Raw genomic sequence first — 23,794 nt, forward strand, 5'->3', positions numbered from 1 at the left:
ATTCTTGGTGCCGACTTTAGACCGAATGGGAGCACCTTAAATTGAAAATGGACGCCAGCCACTGCGAATCTCAGGTATTTGCGGTGTTTTGGGTGAATAGGGATGTGAAAGTAGGAGTCTTCTAGGTCCAGAAAAGCCATAAAGTCCCCTTCGTTGAGACAATTCAGGACATCTGTCAGCGTCACCATGCGGAAACCCTGTTTCTTTAGATATTTGTTGAGCTTGCGCAGATCTAAAATTGGGCGCCAATCTCCTGATATTTTCTCTAGGAGGAAGAAGCGAGAGTAAAATCCTTTCCCTTTTTGAGAGGTGGGAACTTTTTCTATCGCATTCTTGTGTAGCATCTTTAAGGCCTCTTTGAACAGTAAGTGAAGACGAGGAGGAGGAGGACCCCTGGGCGGTGTCGTTGATGGTTTCTTCAGAAACTCCAGAGTGGTCATTCTTGACCAGATCTAGAACCCACTGATCTGAAGTTATACTCCGCCATTGTTGGTAAAATGTGAAAATTTTTGCACCCACAGGGAGGGGAGGATGATGGACTGGCGTCCGGCAATACTCATTGACGTTTGTTGGAATCATGTCCTTGATTGTTTGATCGTCGTTTTCCTCCCTGACAAGAAAAATTACCAGAGGTGGGTTGCCTGTAAGACGATTGATAGTACAGTTGTTTGTACTGAGACTGGTACTGTCTATTTTGCTGGTTGTGATAATTTCCTCTGGAGGAGAATCCAAGGCCTCTTGCCCCTCTAAAAGATCCTCTTTTATATTGTAGGGTACCAAGAGATTTGGCTGTGTCGGTATCAGTCTTAATCGCTAGTAAAGCATAGTCTATGTGCTTACCGAAAAGTGAGTCACCATCATAAGCCATATCTAAAATTTGTGTTTGAACCTCTGGCCTGAAGGAGGTAGCCTTGTCGCCTGAGGACTGCTGCTCCTGCTAATTGTCTGAAATTGGTGTTCGAGATGTCTAGGGCGCAGTCAATGATCTCCGATGCCGCCCTCTCCTTCCAGTGCTATCTTGCACGCTTCCTGCTGTCGATCTTCAGGTATTAAATTTATGAATTCCGACAGGTCAGACCACATCGGTCAGTCATAGCGGGCAAGGATTGCCAAGGAATTAGCCGCTTTAATGGATGCTGCAGCATTCGTGGAAAACCTTTTCCCTATCAAATCCAGCCTCCTGCCCTCCTTGTCAGGGGGTGTTGAAATCTGAGTCTAGGGATTCTTGGATCTTTGCTGTGCAGCCTGAGATATTACTGAGTCTGGAGGAGGGTGTCCCAATAGACAAGATGGGGTATCTGATGGTGCTCGATACTTTTCGATTCGAGGAAGGACTGCCGGAATAGAAGCTAGCGTTTTCATGATGTTAAGGCCTTCCTTCCATATATAGTCAATAATTGGTATTGCTCTGGTAATCTTTCTGTACCCCTCCTTGAAGTCATGCAAAAAACAGTCTGACTGCTCTACCGTTACAGGCAGTTGAAACCGTGCAGCATCCCGCTGCATGATGTTGTGAAATCCGCCAATATCTTCTGGTGGAGAATCGGAGGGCTGTGGTACTGGCGGTGAAGGCATAGGGATTATATAATCATCCCATGGATCTGTAGGCGTGTTGTCCGCAGGCAACTCACCTTCTTCTCTCTCATTATCCTCTGAAGATGAGGTATCAAGATTATCCTGTGGCATAGGGACCGCAGTGTGTCTTGGCGACACTGGAACCTCTGGCGAAGGAGGCCGTGGTACATCTACTGGCACAGGAGGCACAATAGGTGCAGCTGGTCTAGGTGGAAATCTTTGGCGATAGTCTGCCAACATGGCTTGCAAGTCTTGAATTAAGGAAGGAGGGAGATGACTTGCATCTTCGGAACGTGGAGGCCTTATTGATGGAGTATAATAAGGCGTTGATAAGTCTTCTTGATAATAATGGTCCTGCATATCCTCTTTATCCTCCTCCTGACATTTGATGCGTAATTGTGAAGGCTGACTGGCAATTCCAAAGGGACCCTCATCATCTTCTTCGTCATCAGAATCCTCCTCCACATATGTTTCTAAAATATGTGATGGTAGAAGTGGAGAGATGTGAGAATAGTCTTATCTTTGATAAGTTTATTTGAAAACGTGAATATTGCACTCTTGTTGGAGGGGTGATTGTGGCGTTGTCGACGGGTCCATCGTCAACGGGCGGTCATCGATGGTTTTACTGTCGACGGGGCGGTCATCAACGGTTTCGCCGTCGACGGGGCTTTAGACGACGATGCAGTCGTCGACAAGGCAGTCGATGAATCCTTCGTCGACGAGGCCGTCGATGGTGCTTTAGTCGAAAAATCCTTCGCCGACGAAGCAGTCGATGGTGTCTTCGAGGCTGTCGTCTTTGTCGACGGGGCTTTCTTCGTCGACGGAGTTGCCGTCGATGGGACTGTCGAAGAGGTCGTCGACGACGGGCTCCTTGTAGACGACGGGCCTTCCGTCGAAGGGCTCATAGTCTATGACAACCTCGACGGGGCTCTCGTCGACGATGACTGACACAAACTTTAGACGACGACAGCATCGACGATGGCGTCGACGTAGCAGGTTTTGCAGAATATATCTTAGCTGACACCCTAGGGGAGGTGATAACAGCTGTTGACACCGTAGCAGAAGAAATTGAGGAGGTAGAGGTGACAGTTGTAGTGTGAGAAGACACCAGAGTGAAAGTATTAGTCTGGGCTCTACTCACAATTGCAGATGAATGTCCTGATCGAGAAGATGACCTTCTTGAGGGTTCTGAAGATCTCAGAGAGTTTATCTTTCTTCTTTCTCTCAGGAGAAGAGCTTTCTCGGGACCTGGCTCTCTTACTGGAAGTAGAGGCCTTGTCCTCATCATCTGTGGAAGATGATTTAAGCCATAAAGGAACCCTTGCCTCCCTGTCCCTGATCGTTGTGGTAGGGAAGGTGCGGCAGATTCTGCAAACCTTCACAATGTGTGAGGGGTGCAGGCAGTAGATGCAGTCTGAGTGCTGGTCATCCACATGGACCCTCTTCTTACGACAGGTCCCACAAGCTTTGAAAAAAAGCCTTCTTTTCAGACATCCTAAAGAGAAAACAGAAAAAAACTGAGTAGGCACTCAGGGAGACTCCCTTCCACACGAAGTGCGGTGAAAATCTGAGGAGAACTGCCTGAGCTGGGAAGGTTCTAGAGGGTGAGGACAGTCGATTGGCTGGAGCTACTATTTCAGTTCTTTTTACAAAAAGAGGCAGATAGGCTGCGAAGTTTTGTGCCTAGTTTGGGCCTATACCTTTCTCCAGCCTACTACAAGGATTTTTAGGCACTGCTATTGTACATATTGTTACCGTGGGACTCCCGCCTCTACGACAGGGAATGATTCAGGCATGTGAATCTATGAAAGATACCCCAATACTGGATAATATCAGCTTCCTTCTTAAACTTTGGCAGCACTGTTATGGTCTAATTGTATCAGATTGATGACCCACTGGACCGTAGTTACTTTTTGCCACTGGTGAAAGAAATAACCTCTGCAGATGCTCTTTCGCCCTCTTGGAGCATTTTCCTCACTTCCGATTTGCGGTCTTCAGGAAGATGATCCACAAATGGAGTCTGGTCGCCCCACATTTGTTGATCATATCGACCCAGAATGGCAAGGGCATTAGCCGCTCTGACCATTATAGCGGACACCAACGAAAAAACGCTTACCAGGGTTATCCTATCGCCTGCCTTCCCTATCAGGTGGCATGGCAGAAGAGTTCTTAGATTTTCTCTGTGCTGCCTGAAAGATTACAGAGTCCGGTTTGGGATGACCCACCAAGCAGGCCGCAGCATCCCCTGGAGCCTAGTGTTTCTTTTCCAATCTGGATAGCACTGGTGTCAGTCGCTGACGTCTTCATGCCCATGAATCCTTCCTCCCATATATGGCTCACAATAAGGATAGCCCTCACTGATTTTCTAAAAGGCTCTTTTAAATCATATAAAAAACAGTCAGTTGGGGAAGCTGGCACTGGTAGATCAAACATCTTGGCTGCCCTTTCTAGTAAGTTGTGAAAACCACCAATATCTTCTGGTGGCAAGTCAACGGGCACCGGAAAATGAGAAGTGTGGGAATGAGGTAGCAGTCCCACTCTATGCGGATCTCGGAGTTCTCCCTCTTTCTGGTCATCATCCGTAGTTCCTGGATCTTATTGAGGAGCTGATGGAGGTGATTTCTGTAGAGGTTCCGCCTGCAAAGTTTGAAGCCTCTTCGGAGTAGACAGGATAGAACATGGCTGAAGAATCAATGTATGTTGTGCCGGAGGTGCAGGTGTCGGAGGAAATCTTTTCCTATAGTTAGCGAACATAAATTGCAGGTCTGTTATCAACGATGAAGGCACGCAGACTACCTCTTCCTGATAATCCTGATGATATTCCTTCTGAGGAATATAGTATTGATCTTCTCCATACTCCTCCTCAAAATCATCCTTTTGACACCAACATGCAGCTGTAATGGGCTACTTGCGTAGCCAATGGGACCATCACCTTCTTCAGAATCCTGCTCTTCCAACAGGTGAAAAGGTAAAAGAGCAGTAAACTTACTGGGTGAGAACTTCAGGTGTAATCTTTCTTTTTCTAGTTTGCTCCGGTTTTTCCCTCTTTGACGGTACCGCGGCAGACGCCATCGTTGGAGAAGCAGATATCGGCAGCGATTTGGAAGCCTAAAGCGACAGTATAACTGCCATAGAAGTCGTTGTTGCCGTTGGCGCGATCGTGGACGTCTTCATAGCAGTCGTCACCACCCCCACCAGTCAACGGTATCGTCACTGACAGTTTACTCGGCCTTGACAAAGTCTTAAACGACTGAGTCATCGACACTGCCGTTGAAGCCAAAGTTGTACTTGCCTCTGCTTAGATGTTGAAGACTGGCGAACCTCTGCACTCTTCTTCGACGGTGAAGGCTTCTTCGACGGTCCCATCAGCGATGGAGTTTGTCGATGGCTTTTCTTCAGGAGGCACAGAAGAAGGCTTTTTCAAAGAATGCCTTTCCTTGAAGAGTGTATAAGAAGGCGCAGAACTCTCCTCTTGATTTTTTATTCCCAGAAGAATGTCCCTTTCTCTCCTTTTCATGTTTGTGGGGAGATTTTGAGGGACCGCGCCCATGAGAGGTCTTTCTAAGGGTCTTTTTTGGACACTCATCAGAAGAATGCTCGTGAAGTGATCTTCCCCTCTTATGGGACCTCCTGGACGATGAAGAGGATGCCCCATCACTGTACTCACTCGAAATCACATACTTTCTGGCTTTGAATTTCTGGAGCCACTTAAGAAGGAAACCCCTCTTGATCCTTCAAGGTTTTATTAGAAAATATACAACATACCTTACACTCCTTTGCCTTATGGTTGGGATAAAAGCAATAACTTCAGTCAATGTGAGGGTCATCTGAATGAAGCCTTTCCTTAGTGCAGATGGCACAGGCTCTAAAAAGATTTCTCTTCATCTGACATGGTCATGCCAGAATCTTGAAGCCCAGCACTGAAGATGGTCATACAGTAATAAAATGCTGATTGAAGTTAAGAACTCTATTCAAATTTACTGAAGTAGAATAAACTGAGCAGAGCTTAGGGAAGACTCTAGCACAACATGTGGGAGAAATTCTGAGGGTCTAAGGTTCTCTCAGGAGTGTTCTAGAGGGTGAGATGTCCCGATTAGTTCAGGAATTACTTATTGTCTTTCACAAAACGACAGATCGGTTACAAAACTGAAATGGGCCTAGGACTGGTTTCTGCTTTGTATTTGTTTAGCATTGCTATTTTAATGTACCAGGGACACCCATCTCAATGACTGGGAATGATTCAAGTATATGAACCTATGAAAGTTCCAATACTGGAGTAAACCTCTATTCGAGAAAACCATTGCTGCATCAATAGTGAAAAAAGGGTTTCCTTTCTTAAGGATAGCTCTTGCTTTCTCTCCTTTTTATCTTCTGGAATTAGTTCAATTAATGGCGCAGATTCATGCCACATCTGGCGATCATAGTGCCCTAAAATTGCCAAAATATAGAATACTTAAAGGTTGCTGCTAAAAATTATGTTTCATCCAAATGATCTACAGGCCTGCTTATCTCTGACTGGTGGACCAGACGATGGTGTTATTGGATTTTTGGTTCTTTTCGATGCCGACGAGATATCAGAATCCGGTATAGTATGCCTCGTGAGGCATGCTAGAGTGCATTCTGGACTGGAGGTTTATACTTCTCCACATACGGTATCAGCGCTAGAATCATGCCCAGAGTTTATTACCTTAAGGCCTTCTGACTATACAAAATGTAATATTGGCATCGTCCTTACAAACTTCCACGGTTGTTCCCTAAAGTCATCAAGAAAACATTGTTGATCAACAGGATTCAGTGGCAAACTGAACTTTTTGCAGCTTTCTATTAGAGAGTGAAATCTGTAAATATCTGTGGTATCCTGTGGAACAGGATATTCACCTGTTGAAATAATTATATCCCCTGCAAAATCATCTTCTGCATCATCTTGCAGAAGTTCACCGTCCTCATCGATATTTGAATTTATAGTTATTGGAGTTATTTATTTGTGTCTTTAGACGTTGGAGGGGGACAGTTATCTAACTGCTCTAGGAGATGGCTCCTTTGTCGGTGGTGAAGGCAATTGAGATTGGTTTCTAGAAGGAGAATTAGGCAAAGGATCATGTGGCAGAAGGTTATTAATTAGCTTGATGTTGCAGTAATACTTTTCATATAGTTTCCATAACCTATTCATACATAGTCAGACATTTGAACTACGTCAGGCTGTCTATTGTATGGGCAATCTAGAAGACCATAAAAGATGAGGAATATAATCCTGTTGAGTCATATTCTGAATACCATTCTTTTACCTACCTTCAACGTCCAGGACATATTTCACATTAAATTGTGTTGGACTATATGCAGTTCGCGAGGCATGGTCATTAGTCTCTTCCTTCTGATCAGATTGTAAAATCTGAGCTGGTAGTAATGAGGACAACTGTAATGGTCAAAATGTGTTAGATTCCTTTAAAACTGCTGTTTACTGTCGCAGGCGATTGCACCATCAAGACAGTCAGCGGTGTTGTCGCCACCGACAGTGTAGTGGCCACTGTCCAAGTAGTCATTCGATGGATCTGCTACTGCCGTCTTTGGGATCAGCGTAGACGTTGAAGGCACCTTAGAGGCGGATGGTCGCTACGAAGACTGTCCTCGATAAGACGTTTCTGAAAATAGTATTATTGAAGATCTTTTCAACATAGCAAGTTGCTCCATGGATTTTGATTTAGGGTAAGTTTTCTATGTTTAGTGGTAGAAGAGGTGGTCACAGGAACTGTACCAAACACGTCCAATTCAGGAAACTGAATAAGTATTTTTTGCGCTGTCTTCTTGAAGTGCTTGGAAGAGAACTGTTTAAGGAATCTTCTCCTGAAGAGAGAGCATCTCCTTCAGAAAGAGAAAAAGAAATCACCTTAGCCATCAGATGCAATGCCAACCTCCGTTCTCAGAGTGATTTAGATGTAAAAAGTGTGACAAATGTCACATTTAGCCGCCTTATGACCTGGATGAAGGCAATAAATACATTGAGAATGTAAATCTTCTTAGGGCCCCAAGATGAACAGGGTTTGAAAAGTGATTTCTTCTCTTGGTTAGCCGTGTGACAATTGGCTGCCAGATATAAAGCTCTCCTTGGGGCAGAACTTGACAGAACTCCCCAAAAAAACAACTTACAGAACTTAAGCCGAAGATAGGGCTCCAATCCAGGGCAGATCAAGAGCATAACAAATTTAAGGTTCACTAAGATGTCAGAGCAGAGCTCCGACAGGGTACTCCCACACACCATGCAGCAGATATCTGAGCTATGGTGGCCTCTCGGGGGGGAGTAAGACTATAAGTCCCACCTCATGGGCCAAAGTTGAGTCTTTCAAATGAGGGGGTTGTGCTACTAAACATTCAATGCTGCTTCAGGTCTAACCCCATTTTACACAATATACTGCTATTTTGATATTCAGTGATTCCTAGCCTGATGAAGGGGAATGATTCAAGCATGTGAATATTTATAAAAGATCCAGTGTTGGAGACGCACTTCTCATCTTCCATCTACGGCAGATGGGTTTCCTGAACATTTCACATGCCTGTTAATTTTTGATAAATAATATGAAGAAACTTCTAGTGGTAACACCAATCTCTTCTCAAAGCTCTAGATCTATCAAAGAATGAATTAAGAAGATCATTTGTATATGGGATGAATAACCTTAAATAATATTCCACTGAAAAATGATCATAGCATTTTTAAAATGGCTCCGTTTTTGTCATTTATTTTTACTGCAGTAACAGGCATACATTTAGTTTCTGGCCAGGTTAGCTCTAAAGTGTATTATTGACTTTATTTTTTAGTAAAGTTTCAAGCATCTCTCTCCAGACCTGCTGTTAGGAACCCTCTTAAGCAGGGGTTTCTTTTGATGTTCAAAGAGCATCACTATAGTGCCTAAAATCATAGTTCCGGCTGGACTGTTCCCATGGTGAACAGGGTCAAGACTAATTTGCCTGTGGCTGGGTTCAAACTGGAAAGGCACGGGGAGCAAATAAACTGGAGTGAATGTTTGACAATGTTCTGCATTCTGTCCATCAACTGCTCTTTCATTTGTCACCCGAGTGGGAGGGATATGCCCACACGAGAGTCCTGTGCTCTCCATGCCACTGGAGTCAATCTAGCCGGACTGATGAGGATGATGCCCGAAACCGGTCCCAGGATGCTTGTTTCCAGTCCAGGGAGGACCTGACCTGGCAGTTCCTGTGGAAACAGGATCAAGGCTGACATACGGCTGGGTGTAAAGTGGAATGGTATGGGGAGGAAAAAACTATTGATTTTGCCCAGATCTCTGTACTGGGGGTGAATGTTTGACATTGATCAGCATTCTGTCCATCAATTGATTTTTGCATAAAATTGTATTGTGGCTCAACGGGGCAGCAAAGCACTTGGGCAGCACTGTCAGTAATCCGCTCACACCACAAATGCTACTCTACTTAAAGCAAAATTCAGAGAGCAGACAATATAATCCTACCAAGTGACCATTTCAAACATGCCTAGCAGATTGAGTAAGAAATGAACTAAAATAGAGAAATCTATTTTAGCCAATTACACTTCTGCTTGGATGAGAAACCAATAATCAGAGGCATAGTAACAAACTAATAGAACCTGTTCAACTAAATATTAATAAATTCAGGTTCAGCAGTATACACATTTCCAATTTAATTTTGGACTATGGTTTTAAGATCACGGAGCCTGGCTAACAAATGAATCACAGACACAGATTACTAAAATAGTGCCAACTGCTTATACCAAGGCAGAAGTAAATCACGGAGGAAATGGCGTTTTCTCCCCATGAGGTATCGTTTAAAAATGGAATTTAGATGGCTTGTTAGCTTCTAAATAAGAGATCGCTTGGTGAAAGTTTTATCTGTTAAATGACAGTACTCAAGAGGCACTTATGTTTTATAGTGCACCTCCGGCAGGCTTATATTGGAAGAATGAGAAGAGCTTGACACCGTGGACTATGCCATTTTGGTCAATCGCATGCAAACAGGGGTTTAGCAGATTTGGCAAAACTGGCTGAAAGGCTTTCTTCACAATCTTACTATGCATGTTTTGTTGCCTCCTTTTTCCATCTACTTCATTGCTAGGCTCCTAACGCCTCAATTTTATCACTGTCAATATCAAACATATATGTGAACCCGCTGATTAATTTACTTCAATTTTATGGATTTAGGTTGTTGATTTAATTGGAGTAAATTTAAGCTAAATCAAGCATTGAAAAAACAATTGTTGCTTTCCAGAATCGAGTCAAGGATGAAGATAACCAGAGTAAAAGTTTTTAAAAGAATCGATTCTGAACTTCCATTACCCACCAAATGAATGTAGTTCTCTAGTATTGCTTCTTGCTAGCATATCCACCAAGAAAAAAGTTACTTTCTGTAATGCGATGGCGGATAAAAAAAATCTAACGATAGAGTCAATGCCCATGAGCACTACGATCTATAGGAGGAGTCATCCAACAGACAAAGACTCTTCCAAGACAAGAACAAAGTGTAATCATCCGGGCCCACCACCAGATGACAATCTATGCAATAGTGTGTGGTCTGCAGCCCATATGCCTCGAACAGTTACTTTCTGTAATGGTGGTTCTTCACTATATGTCTTTCAAAAATTCATATGCTTGAATTATCCCAGCCGTTGAGCTGGGAGTCATTACATAGCAATAGTAGTCACATGTTAAGCATAGCCCAGACGCTGTAACCATGGCTCTTGAATAGCTAACTTACATTTTAAGATATAACAACCGAGAAAAAAAACGCACACCCTTAGAGGTCACCATCCTTCACATTTTAAAGCTCGTGTGAAGGACCAATAACTTTAGGTGCACCTCTTGCAGGGAGGAGGGCAGGATCCATATGAATCTATGTAAAACAAATACTAAAGAACAACATTGCACGTAAGGAAGGGTTAATATATACCTGTAGTCCTGGTTCTCCATCCTAGGAATCTACATGGGGGAGAATGGGGAAGTTATTTTTTTGTTTCTGGCATATTCTTTAATCCTGCCTTTGTGATTGGGACTCTGTTGTTGCCGATGTTGGTATGGCCATCTCAGGGATAGAACCCTCTGTCTTTTGGTTTATATTGCTGTTTGAAGAGCCTTTTCTGTTCATCCAGACGTGTGGATTTCAAAGTTTCTGCTTCATTCTTCATAATCAACTTCTCTTCTCCTGTACTGAGGCCAAAGAGTGGGGACCCTGAAAACAGTAAATTAGAAATCTCCAGTTGTGCCTCAGGATTCAAAGAGGATAAATGAAGCCATGATGAAGTTTTTAATGATTCCATGAAAATAGGAAGCTGCTGAAATTTCACATGGGATAGACTGAGTTCTAGGCCGCCTTTGTATCGCTTGCATAACAGCAATCAGCTTTTGAACTACCTATTAAGCAGACTGGAGTAGTTAGTTTCTGATGCCTTACATGTATTTTCCAGCCGAAGGACCACTGCTGACAATATGGCTGGGTTCTGTGTGACCTTGAGGACCTCCTAAATGTGGTTGATAAATCGTATTGAAATGCATTGACTTCTTTTGCGAGTCTCTTACGTCCTAAAGGAAGCAGTCAACCTTCTTCGATAGTAAAGATAGATCAAAACATTAGGATGCCCTTTGAATGATAAAACCCTGCTATGTCATTTAGTGGAGAGTCTATAAGCGCTGGCAATGGGGAATCTGTTGAAGGACAGTCATCCAATTTTTAGGTTTTTGGAAAGAAGTGTCTTGGTTTTCATCGTTCGTGAAACCAATCTCTGCCGGAGACCGGGTCAAAGTAGCCAGTTGTGGTGTCTGAGAAGGAGATGCGGCTTGGGCAACAAGTTTTGCATGCTGCGGTCTTGGAGTGGTTGGTGGTAGAACCCTCTGTGGGGTTTTATTATCCGGTGTAACTCGTGGTTGGGCCTTATCTGGAAAATGACTATAATAATCGGTCATTCGGATATCCCTTTTAAGGATTACTGGAATTTGGATTGCGCCCTGGTACAATTGGACCTCAATGATATTACCAGTGCGATGGGCGAGTCTTCTTCAAAAGGTTTGTATGACCTTGGGTTATGTGGCTCTCCACATTCCCCTGCATGTGGTTCAGAAAGGGATACTCTTCGTCTACATGGGACTGCTACTGTAAAGTTAACGGGAGACTTCAAGGGACAACAGGAACGATTCAAGCATGTGACGATATAAAAATCTAATACTGAAGGTAAAAAAATATCAACATTTTTCTTATTTTCTTCCAAGGTTATCCTTAATGTATTTATGTCGATTGCCTATTATTTTTTATGCTTACCCAAGAGGTTATATACAAGTTGCAGGTTGCTGAGAATCCCGCTGCTTAGATATTGTTGAAATTGGCATGTTCCGACCTTTGATCACTGGATGTAGACTTTCTGAATTGATCTCCGTCCTCATTAAAACACATCGAAATATACCACTGTCACGAGGTCAGCAGGGAAACAACAGGCCAATGGGGTGACTGATGGGAAGCCCGGGAACTTTCAACCCCTATGCTTTCTTCTCGTCAGGAGGATATGTTGCTGTCATCACATACGGATCTGTACAATCTCGATGGAGGTCCCTTTAACTGGGAAGGCACCGCCCCCTCAAATGATGTCATGGGCAGGCGCCCAATAAGGAGCCCCAGGAAGCAGAACGAGGTGTTTGCAGACACCAGCGTGAGACTTGAGAACACGGAAGATGAAGGCTCGTGGAGCAGAGACGCCGAGGAGAACCCCAGACGACTAGAGCAGCCATCCAGCCCGGAGGGAGAGGACAGCTGAGGAGACTGGGAGCTGAAGCAAGGAGGCCACCGGGACCACGCATCGCCGAGCCACGCCCCTGACCCAGGTACGGGCAAGATTCTCTGGCTGGGTCGGGAGAAGCCGGAGGGTTGACATTGTTACCGCCCACGCCTCCTCTTGTAAATTGTGCAAATAACCCATCCCCACAATACCACTCCTCAGCCTCACGCTCTCATTGCCGTGATCACCTCTGCACCAGTGTGCTTCCTCTCACCCCCTTTCCTCGTGTGCTTATATCCTCAGGACGTGTTACTGACCAGTATATTTGTTTTTGGGAATTCCGGAGCCCATTCCTTGCCTCGGCCTGACGATTAGGAGAGGACTGCTACTACCCGGAAGAAGAGGAGGACTCTTCATTAATTACGTGTTTGTTTCTCATTTCCTTTCTACCCCAATTCTCTGTTGATTGTGGTGCAAAACTGGCAACCCGCAAAAGACGTGACTACTTGAAAATAAAACAGTCTTTACCCCGACTTAGCTTTCTGCGTATTCCTTCAGACCCCGCTACAACCACACTGCAAGTCAATGGTGTTCAAAAAATCAGGCCCTTTAGGTACAAACCATCTTATGTCAGGAATGAGTCTGGCATGCTTCTTTAATAGCAACGTTTTAGAACTGTTTCAGATTTCGGGGTCAGGAATCCAATTTATTGAAATTTCAGAATGTGTTGAAAAACAGGTTGTATTCCCCTTTATTTATCCCGTGTCAAAGTCTGTAAATTGCATAATGTAGAGAAGAACATTGGCAACGGCAGCATTACAAAAACAATACAAATACAACCCTTACTTGTCTGGCTAGTTTCTCTTGATCTCGTAGCCACTGGAGGTAAGATTCCCGGGCAACTTGCTCCTCAATGGCTTCATTTGTGGCTTCCCAATCGGTTGCCCTTTTTTTGTCCTCCAACATTTGCTGCTCTATCCAGGACTCCTCTGAGGTTTTAATGGCATTTTTCATTAATGACTGGTCTGCATACTGAAAAGAGAAAACGCATAAAGTTAACTTTGGGGAATGAGAAAAAACCTCATAGTGATTGGTCACAAGCAACCATTAGGCCTCCAGCAATGATGGCCTGTGATAGTCCACTGAAAACTTCAAGTTACTGCTGTTTGGAAGACGGGAGGACTAGAAACAGCTTGCACAGTGATGCACAGCAACCATAGCCTGGATACCACCCACCCCCCAGCACACCTTAGAAAAAAATATCAAATAATTCTATTAACAAATATGCAAACAAGTGCACTTCATGTTCATTGCTCTTGTACTGTTAAATGGATTTCAATATTTGGTGAGAGTGATCCCGGCAATATCTGTCAAACAAATGGTCATTGAGAACGACTGGAGATGTCATGGGAAGCAATCGTAATGGGGGCCTAAAGTTTAAATTCTGTACTACCCTAACCGCTAGTTTCTTTAAATGCTTAATAAAAATGTTAGTAAATGTTTTTAGTGCCACAGTTGTCCAGGGGTTCCCGGTTTCATGGTCCCACTCCACTATCATACCGGGTTTTAAAAAGGGACAGAGGGAGGGGGGGATCCAAGGTGTTACAGACCCATTTCATTGATTGACTCTGCCGTTAAAATTTTAGGTAAGGTGATTCTGGCTAAAGTCACTGATTGGGTAAATGATAATGGGGTTTTATCTCATCTTCTGTATGGTTTTAGATGAGGAAGAAGTACCAGTGACCAGTGCATTAACTTATATTTACTGACAGGCAAATATACTGTAGCGAATAAAGGTTCCATGTATATGAGCTTTATGGATTTGTCATCAGCCTTTGACCTCGTGAACAGATAAAGCTCTGGTCTATTTTACTTGACATAGGGATTGTTCCTTGTGATCCTCGTCTGGTTTACTTTTTAGCTGACCTACATCAGGACCTTTTTGCAGCTGTTAGGGTTACTCAGGGTGGCAAATGCACGCAACACTATGTCTGGTAGAGGTGTTCGCCAAGGCTGTATATTGGCCCCTTTACTTTTTACGCTGTAGATTAATGCCCTAGACAAAACTCTGGATAAGGCCAGCCTGGACATCCCGCCTGTAGGAAATAGGACCATTCCAGTCCTCCTTTACGCGGATGATGCTGTGCTATTAGAGCAAACTTCTATAGGCCTACAGAGATGCATTTGGGATCTTTATGAATTCCCTGGATCTGGTGGTAAATATCTCAAAATCACACAACCTGATTATGGGTCAACGAAAGAATAAGGTTAAAACTTTTTTTTGTATTGGGCCTGAGGTGACCAGAGTGACAGCTTTTACATATTTGGGGGTTTTATTTGATGACAAATGCTCCTTGGTCCCCTGGCTCAAAGCCAAAAAGAACGCAGTAGTGAGATAGTTGTCAGCGCTACTGGGCTTTGCACGGCGATTGGGAGCCAGGCCTTGTGAGGCAATCCTTGCCATTTATAGGTCGAAATGTTTGGCTATCGCCACATATGGTATTGCCATTTGGGGGTACAAGCAATTGGAAGGGGTACAGATGGCTGAAAACAAATGTTTCCGTTCCCTTTTGTCTGTCCCCAATCAACCCCAACTTTTGCTATCCATCAGGAATTGGGGATGGGATATGTGTCTGATTTGGTGAGATTGGCTTCCTTGGTCTGCAGAATGAAAACCTGGCTTAACCCAAAACTAACATTGAACCACCAGATTTTAAGGGATTGTGTGGCGTTCGATAAAGCCAATAGTATCCAGTGGGTGTCTTACGTCAAGGGTATGTCCATTAAACTAGGGCGTCCTGATATTTATAATGCCCCAGAAGGGATCAAGAAAACTGATCTAAAATGGGTGAAATTGCAGTTTTTTAATATACTGAAGCTGGAACCGGAGAATCAGGAAATAAAAAAACCTTTGGTCAGGGCTCATTATTTAATAACTTCATCGCCATAAATAGAGCCCTATCTAAGAATTGTGACAAAGCCCTTCCTTCCATCGTTGGCTTCTGATCAGGTTTTGTTTTAACCTGATCCACTTCTCTTTGGGTAATCTCCCTGGTTGGTGTAAACCAGAAGACCTAGCCCCATGTAACTGACAGCTTTTCAACTCAGGACACTGTGCACTTAAATATTGTTTTGTGAGTTTTCCACTGAAATTAGGTAGAGGTTTTTAATTCCGTTCCTGAGAGGAAAGGGATTTTTTTTACAGGTCAGACCAGCCCTAATGTACCTTCAACTGTTTGACAACACCTGGAATATTTTTTAAATTGCCAGTTTTCTTGTTGCTGTTGTCTGCCTCAGGAGAAAAAGATTCCAGATGACGATTGAATTATGAATTTTTTCTGAATTTTATTGATTTGTAACTGCTTTTCTCTGTTATATTATTTTAGCTTTCATTATTTATATTTCTTGTCAAGAAATTGTAAACATTTATATGTCGCCCATTCGCATTGGAAAGAGTACATAGCCGTTTTGTGTCTTGTGTTTTGTATTGTACTTTTAAGATTTTAATTAATCGAATAAAGTGGTTTGACTGACTGGCATGCATCCCCACTGAAATATATACTGGTCCATAACCTACCCATTGCTGACAACTACCTATATACACCAGCTTCTCTTATACAAATGCAAAGCAACTTTCTTGGTTAAACTCTAGATGCTGCTTGGCTATCAATATTACATAGTGAGCTGTGTAGAGAGAACAGCTTGTCTCCTACCCCAGAGATCACACTTGCAGAGACACATGTGACAAGTGACAAAACATGACCTGATCCAAGACACAAACATGAGGCACACTAACTATGCATAACACACAAGGCACTTGTGACTAGAGCCATGACACAAGACATTCCCAAGAGGGGCACAGGACACAAAAGTCTGTGAAACATGGGAATTTGATCCTGATATCCTCTGCTGATGTGTGCTTCAAGCTATGTGCTTCAAGCTATGTGCTTGGACCTAGGCAAGCGCTTCAAGTGATTATTATCACTACATGAGTAGGGCCAGCAAGTCACCTCCATGTGAGAAGGAAGATCCTTGAGGTGTGCATGTACTTAAGTCATGATTCCTAATACTGGTATTAAGCCCAATATGTCAGCCTCTGGCCTACCACTGTGGAAGACCCTTTAGGTTCAGCATTCTACAAACTGCTATTTTTAATCAGTGTGCTTTTGGTTTGACGGCAGGCAGGAGCTACAACAGAAACTAAACACTATCAGGGTATCACACACAGTAAAATCCCCTCTTTGATGGTTGAGCCTTTTAGAGCCAAAGACAGAAGGGGGAGCAGGATGATCCAGAGGTCTCAACCACTTACAGATATCGGCTAGACACTTTATAATCAATGCATTGAGAGTTCGGCCTTTGCAAAATCTTCCCACCCCATAAGGAATGAAGGAAGACCCAAGCATCATCCATACCAAGCAACTAGTTTTCTGAACCACTTTTAAGCTACAAATGGGGACTCAACTCAACTGGACCGGGATGGCGTAGAGATCCCCCTTGCTGTTTTGACAAACTTTTTTTGTTAAAAGAATCAGAAGAAAACACCTATTAAGTTGTGTTCTGCTACCATTCTTTCCTGTAGTTGGGAGGAGCTTGATACTCTATTCTCACTTTCATAGTTGTTCATGAAAATTGTACAAAGAAGAAGGAAACACGTTCTGCATCGTAGCCATCTATACTGAAGTCATAAATATCCCTCCTGCTGCTCTGGTATTCAGTTCGTGAATGCTAGAACTCAATAGTAAGATCTGCATTAAGCCCTACAATGTGAACTGTCTCTGTTGTAAATGGCTAGTATAAGACATTCTAGAATATGGAAGCCGTTGTCTCCATAAAGGAACGGTCTAGTATACAGTGCTGTCTATCTGGCTGCATTTCCTATCATTTCTTTTAGGGTCTCAGTGGTTTTCTGAGTAAGAACGTTAGACTTTGTGCTGGTGTATTGCTTTATGTAAAACTTTATTTAAATTAGACATAAAACACTTAACATCTGAAAAAGTGAGCTTTAGATAGGCTATGGAACAGTCATCTGCATTTCATAACACTGGAGGTGCACTTAGAAGCTTTCATTTATGACAAAATAAAGTCTTCCAGGAACCATGAACACAGGAGTCCCTTATTCTAACATTTAAGGCAATAGATGAAGATCCTACAATGCAGAACTAATGCTTCAAGTTCAGTTTATTGGATCTTCAAAACAAAGTTGTTTTAATGCAACAATTTGCCCCATCAAAACTAAAATGACAAGCAATGCTTAAAGCAAAAAAAGTGAAAGCTGATCAAAGAGGAAAGCTTTGGGCCACTTCGTAATGGAAAGGAAATGTAACGTATATACCCAGCATCAGTACTCAAGTTGACCTGGGGGTTGCAGGTAGGGGCCTACCAGCACTCATTTTTGGGAATTGGGAATACTTTTCATTATCAGACTTTGGACCAGAAAATAAAAAAAGATAAAGGCAGTAAAGGAGAAAGAGACAAAGGAAGAAAGCCGGAATGAAATAAAGCAGCAAAGTGTAGGTGGTGCATGAAATAGGCTTGAGGTGGAAGATTAAGCAGCCTTGAAAATCAGCAACCCTGACATTCAACAGCAGGCTTCTGAGAAAAGCTTTGGGACCTGGCACTTATTCTTTAACAAAGTATGCACCGTGTAGCACTAGCAACTAGTATAATGGCAGCATAATCCCCACAGAGGATACTGTATTTCAATTCCACAAGTCAAATTAATATGCTAGAATGTTTGCTTCCTTCTAGTTTACTGGGGGCACAATGAAAGAAACCGCTTATTCAAAGGGGTCTATTGAAAAAGAAGACAATATGAAGGCTGGGGAGAATGAAGCCCATCATCCTTCCAGGGAGAAGAGTAATTGACTAAGAACTGATCTCCCCCACACTTGCTCCTGGGAATAAATACATGCCAGTGTTTTATGAAGCACATAAAATGAGGCGTGCTTCTCCGACCACTTCTACCACCTGCGACCACACAGAAAGGACTCACACCTAGACAAGTCTAGGCTTGAACTGGAAGCTGCACCTCTAAACGGAATGCTTTACAATAATCATAGAAAGTAACATCTCAGCTCTTAAGATGATCCAGGTGGCGAGAGGTCAAGGCTGTTTGATGGGTGTGTAGGTGTTCTGATGTTGACCAAGGTGTAACCAGTATATGGTCCTTTCACAACCTCTCAGTAAAGTCAAAGGCTGAACTGAACCTTTAGACTGAAGAACTAGAGCTCCTGGAGAAAATACAAGCACTTTAGTTGTGCTTATATATGAGATTTAAAAATGAAATTATTAGTTACAAACAAAAATATCAAGAATGGAAATTTGACAAATAGTTGAGATTCCAGAAAAACGAATGCCGAATGAGGAGCAAGGCTATTTGAAATTGAGATCATGACTTAAGAGACTACAGTTACATTTAATTTTTAAAAGAACCATGTCAAAATGTATAATGTACATTTTTAGGGCTCACACCCTGCGTTGCACTGCGAAGCAAGTTCTTTTGTCCGGGTTTTCGAAATGGACCCAGGAATTGAGCACGCTCATGCGTGTATTTTTAGTTTTGCGGCCTGCTATTGGCCTTTCCCTGAGTGTTTGTTTCGAAAATAGCACAAAATAGGCCAGAGGCAGGCGCATAGCTCCGCCCCTGGCCTATTGGTGTCTATTATGCGCATTTCCTGCCATATGCTTTCAATTATTGTGCCCAGACACTGGCGCGATAATTGAAAGCATATGGCAGGAAAGACGCGCACCACTCACAGCTTTGTTTTCCCGATCGCTTTCCTCCTCCCTCCCCAGTATGCGATGCAACTGTTGCGTTCCTTGCAATGCCGGCCCCCGCTGTAGGTATGTGTGTTTTAATTTGCTGGCGGGCAGGACGCAGCAAAAAAGGCTTACCGGCTTGTTTCTTTTTGCATTATGCATAGCAGTGTTCTGAGTGCAACGCAACCTTTATGCAGATATAAAATATGTGCCGTTGCAGTTTCTATAGTAATAGATGCCTGAGGGGGGGGGGGAACTTAATGTTGAGTGTTTACATTATTTTACCTACACTTTTTTTTTTTTTACTTTTGTAATTAATGATCTATTCTTGTGTTGCCTAGATATCAGTAGTGGCTCATAAACCTATGGAAAAACATTAAAAAGGCTGTGTGTGCAAAACTCTAGTGCAGCTTTCTTTTCACGATTTACCTAAAATAAATTTGACATTAAATTATATTGTTTTAATTGGAAGCTCTGTTTTAATATTAGTATTTTTTTCATTTTTTGTAAATATCCACTTTATATTCCTCATGCGTATATATTTAATATAAGTATTAATTTAAACAAAAATACGAATAAATACTGTTTGTGTTCCTCTTTCTCTTCAGGATTACTTCTAGTTTAACATTTTTTCAAAGTTCTCTTAATCTGCTTTGAAGTGCAAACTAATTATTTTGCAATCACATTAGCGGGGCTCTTTTTTCCCCCCACGCACACACACAATAGTCCAGTCTCACCGCCTACCTGGTGGGGGCTCCGCTGTAACTTGATTAAATTAAGTAATTGTGCTGAATGAAGGGGATCGCAATTTTATGGCTGCTTGAACAGCACCTGAACTGGCTTGCTTGCCCACACACGGCAAGGGGGTCAGTACCAGGGGCCGGGGCTGTGAGAAGGGACGGGCGGGCCTCGGTGCGTGAACTGCTCACACGTACCTGCCAGACGCTGCCAAGCATGCGAGCAAGGGCGCGTCACGCACTGGAGTGAGTATGGATGGGGGTCTAGACCGCTCAATGTATGCATAATTTCGACATTTGTTCGGAGTACGCCGGGTGTTAGTGAAGCTCAGCGCTCGGCCTCTTGGCGCTATATGCAGACGGTACTTAATATCGTATGGAATACTTTATACTGGTGTACAGTCAGGGCTCTCATCAATTTGAGCATGACTAATTTGCAATCTATGCATTTATTATTGCCATTTGATGTTACGCCTAAATAGTGCCTGGAAGCCCAGAGGGCTTTGGAGACTACTTTTGTATTTTTTAATTTTATTTTTTAATAACAGCTATAACTTAAACATTAGGTACTGTATACAACACATGAGTGTGGTGTGAGTTTAATTCTGACAGAACACCATACAGTAGTTTTTTTTATGGACTGTTTACCTTTTGCATTTGGAGGCCCAGGCAGATAAGACGATTTGAGCAGCGTAAACAGATTTTTTTTAATCATGTGCTAGTGACCAAGGTGCGCAGGTTCTAAAGCCAACAACCCAGCTGCATTGTGGTAGTTGTAGTCATTTTTATTCTATTATGAATCACAGAAGGCAGAGAATGTATCTGGGGTGGTGAGCTGTGTGTGCACCCGATATAGAAAAAGACTGCATCTAAGGAGCCCCCTTTTTGCGAGACCACGAATCAAAGGCGCTAAAGTTGTTCTGTGTGTGTGTGTGAGATGTTCCCCATGAAAGGTCATTCATTGCTTTTACACTTCGGTTCTTGTGGGCGGGGATTCATGATGACAAAAAGTTACCCCCAAGGTCTTCAGTGCTAAGCGACCTGATATAGGCGAGGCTCACTGGCCATCTCGCACCTGGCAATGGAGCAATATGAGATCAGCAGATATATTTCATTTGCCGAGGATCACACAGTGTAATGAAGTGTGGATGGCTGAAGGTGAACCTTGGTCACCAGGTTACATATGAACTAATCACACCACCTGATCATATGTGCCATGTATTGCCCAGAGAGCATAATTATGTTCGCAAACTACTTATTTCCAGTAGGTCCCATATTTTGGAGAGTAAACTCGCCTCTTCCTGGTCACCTGCAATCCAGCACTCTGGATATGGATTCACTGGCAGTCTGGGTAAAGCTGACCACCCTCCCTGTGAAGTATTTTAGTGGGAAATTGCTGAGAATGAAGAACGGTTGCGGTGTGTAAACTGCACTCCTTTTTTGTTTTGTTTCATATAGCGCAAACTCAACCAAGGCATCGGAGCGCTTTATGTTAAGCACCAGTTAAGTAACACCAGGCCACATTAATTTTTGTTACGCATTGGGAGAATAAGCGATTTTCCCAGAATCCCAGGATGTTGAGCCAATGGCGAGACTTGAACCTAGCTCCCCAGCTTTAAAGTCGGCAACTCTGGCCGTTAGGCCACAACCTCTCCACACTTGTCAGATGCGTAAGACACGCTCAGGAAAGCTTGAAATGTTCGCACTCACATCGGTGCGTAAACAAGCACTTTGTACTTATAATCCATGCTTATGAGAAGTAAGGCTGGCAGTCTCTTTTACTGCCAGCCTTGCTCATCGTAAGCAAGGACTATACGTTCAAAGTGCGTGTTTATGCACCGATTGCAGGTTTTAAAAACAAATAATTAAAAGGCATTGTCATTTACAATTCCAATAGCTCAAACTTTAAAAATGCGAGACCTATTACATTGTAAATGCTTGTTATCACAGTGAATGTTTGTAGAGGTAATTTGACGATTTTTTTGACATCTGGAATCTTGCCTCCTCTCGAGTTACCCTCTGCCCAAGGGGAAAAATGTTTATGTAACAATAGCTCGAAACCAAGCGAAAAGGTAAAATGAGCTCACACGACATCAATCAATAAATCAATACATTTATAGAGCGCGCTACTCACCCGTGAGGGTCTCATTGTGCTGAAGGGAGGAGGGGGTGCTGCTATCGCTCGAAAAGCCAGGTCTTGAGGTGTTTCCTGAAGGCGAGATGGTCTTGGGTCAGTCGTAGGTGGGTGGGGAGGGAGTTCCATGTCTTGACAGCCAGGTAGGAGAACGATCTTCCTCCGGTGGTGGTTCTGTGAATCCGTGGGGCGAGGGCGAGGCTGGCGGGTCGGAGTGTAGAACGTGAGGCGGCTTTAGAGGTATTCGGGGCCCATGTCGTGGAGTGCTGGGTGCGGAGCCTGAACGTGATCCTTTTGCTGACGGGGAGCCAGTGCAGGTTTATCAGGTGGGCAGATATGTGGCTGTGGCGAGGGATGTCGAGGATAAGTCGTGCGGAGGATTTCCGTAGGCGCTGAAGTCTTTTCTGAAGTTTGGCTGTGATTCCTGCATATAGGGCGTTCCCGTAGTCCAGTCAGCTGGTGACAAGGGCCTGGGTGACCGTCTTTCTGGTTCCGGTGGGGATCCACCGGAAGATTTTTCGGAGCATGCGCAGGGTGTTGAAGCAGGAGGATGAGATGGCTTTGACTTGCTTGGTCATCGTGAGGGAGGAGTCCATGATGAATCCCAGGTTGCGTGGGTGTCGGTGCGGCGCCCAGTGCTGTGGGCCACCAGGAGTCGCCCAAGGCGGATGGGGACTGTCCAAGGATTAGGACATCCGTCTTGTCGGAGTTCAGTTTCAGACTGCTGAGCTTCATCCATTCCGCAACTTCTCTCATTCCTTCCTGGAGGTTGGTTTTGGCAGTGGCTGGGTCTGTGGTGAGGGAGAGTATTAGCTGGGTGTCGTCGGCGTAGGAGATGATGTTGAGGTTGTGTGTGCGTGCGATGGCGGCGAGGGGGCTCATGTAGATATTGAAGAGGGTTGGGCTGAGTGAAGAGCCTTGGGGTACGCAGCAGATCTTGGTGGCCGCGGAGCAGAAGGTAGGGAGGCGAACTCTCTGGGTTCTGTTGGAGAGAACGAGGTGATCCAGTCCAGGGCTTTTCCTTGTATCCCAGCGTTGTGGAGGCGGGTTATTAGAGTGCAGTGGCAGACGGTATCAAAGGCGGCTGAGAGGTCTAGGTGGATGAGGGCGGTTGTTTCCCAGTTGTCAAGCAGGGTCCTGATGTCGTTGGTGGCTGCGATGAGGGCAGTCTCTGTGCTGTGGTTGGCTCGAAATCTGGACTGGGATGGGTCGAGGGAGTGGTTTGCCTCGAGGAATGTGGTCAGCTGTTTGACAGTCTTCTCAATGACTTTTGCAAGGAAGGGAAGAAGAGAGATGAGGCGGAAGTTCTTGAGGTCTTTAGGGTCCGCTGTGGGTTTCTTCAGGAGGGCGTTGATTTCTGCGTGCTTCCAGCTCTCTGAGAAGGTGGCGGACGTGAAGGAGTGGTTTATGACGTTCCGGAGGTGGGGTGCGATGATGGTGTTGGCTTTGTTGAAGATGTGGTGAGGGCATGGGTCAGAGGGAGAGCCAGAGTGGATGGTGTTCATGACGTGGGTAGTGTCTTCAGTGCTGATGGGGGTCCAGGTGCTGAGGGTGGTTGTGGGGGGCGTTGGTTTGGTGACTGGAGGCGGAGTTTGGGCGCCGAAGCGTACTCGTTTATCGGTGATCTTGTGGTAGAAGTACGTGGCGAGGGAGTTGGAGGTTTTGCGACGGTGTGTTGTCGTTGCTGCTGGCGCGGGGATTGGAGAGTACTTTTACGATGTTGAAGAGTTCCTTGCTGTTGTGTATGTTGTTGTCCAGCCGCTCTTTGAACGATGTCCTTTTGGTGGTGCGTATCAGCTGGTGGTGTTTGCGAGTGGCGTTTTTGAGAGCAGTCATGTTTTCTGT

General features: G+C 44.0%; 1 protein-coding gene across 3 annotated transcripts in view; it reads right to left on the reverse strand.

Annotated features, from left to right (window-relative positions):
- OTUD5 (OTU deubiquitinase 5) overlaps positions 1 to 23,794 on the reverse strand; it is a 456,714-nt gene that overhangs the window by 93,160 nt on the left and 339,760 nt on the right. For all 3 annotated transcript variants that reach the window (XM_086940296.1, XM_086940294.1, XM_086940295.1), the window contains exon 6: positions 13,163 to 13,348. In XM_086940296.1, coding sequence (XP_086796422.1) covers positions 13,163 to 13,348 — 186 coding nt within the window. The remainder of the gene's footprint in view (positions 1 to 13,162; positions 13,349 to 23,794) is intronic.

This window comes from Lissotriton vulgaris, chromosome 10, assembly GCF_964263255.1.
Source record: "Lissotriton vulgaris chromosome 10, aLisVul1.2, whole genome shotgun sequence".
Lineage (NCBI taxonomy): Eukaryota > Metazoa > Chordata > Amphibia > Caudata > Salamandridae > Lissotriton > Lissotriton vulgaris.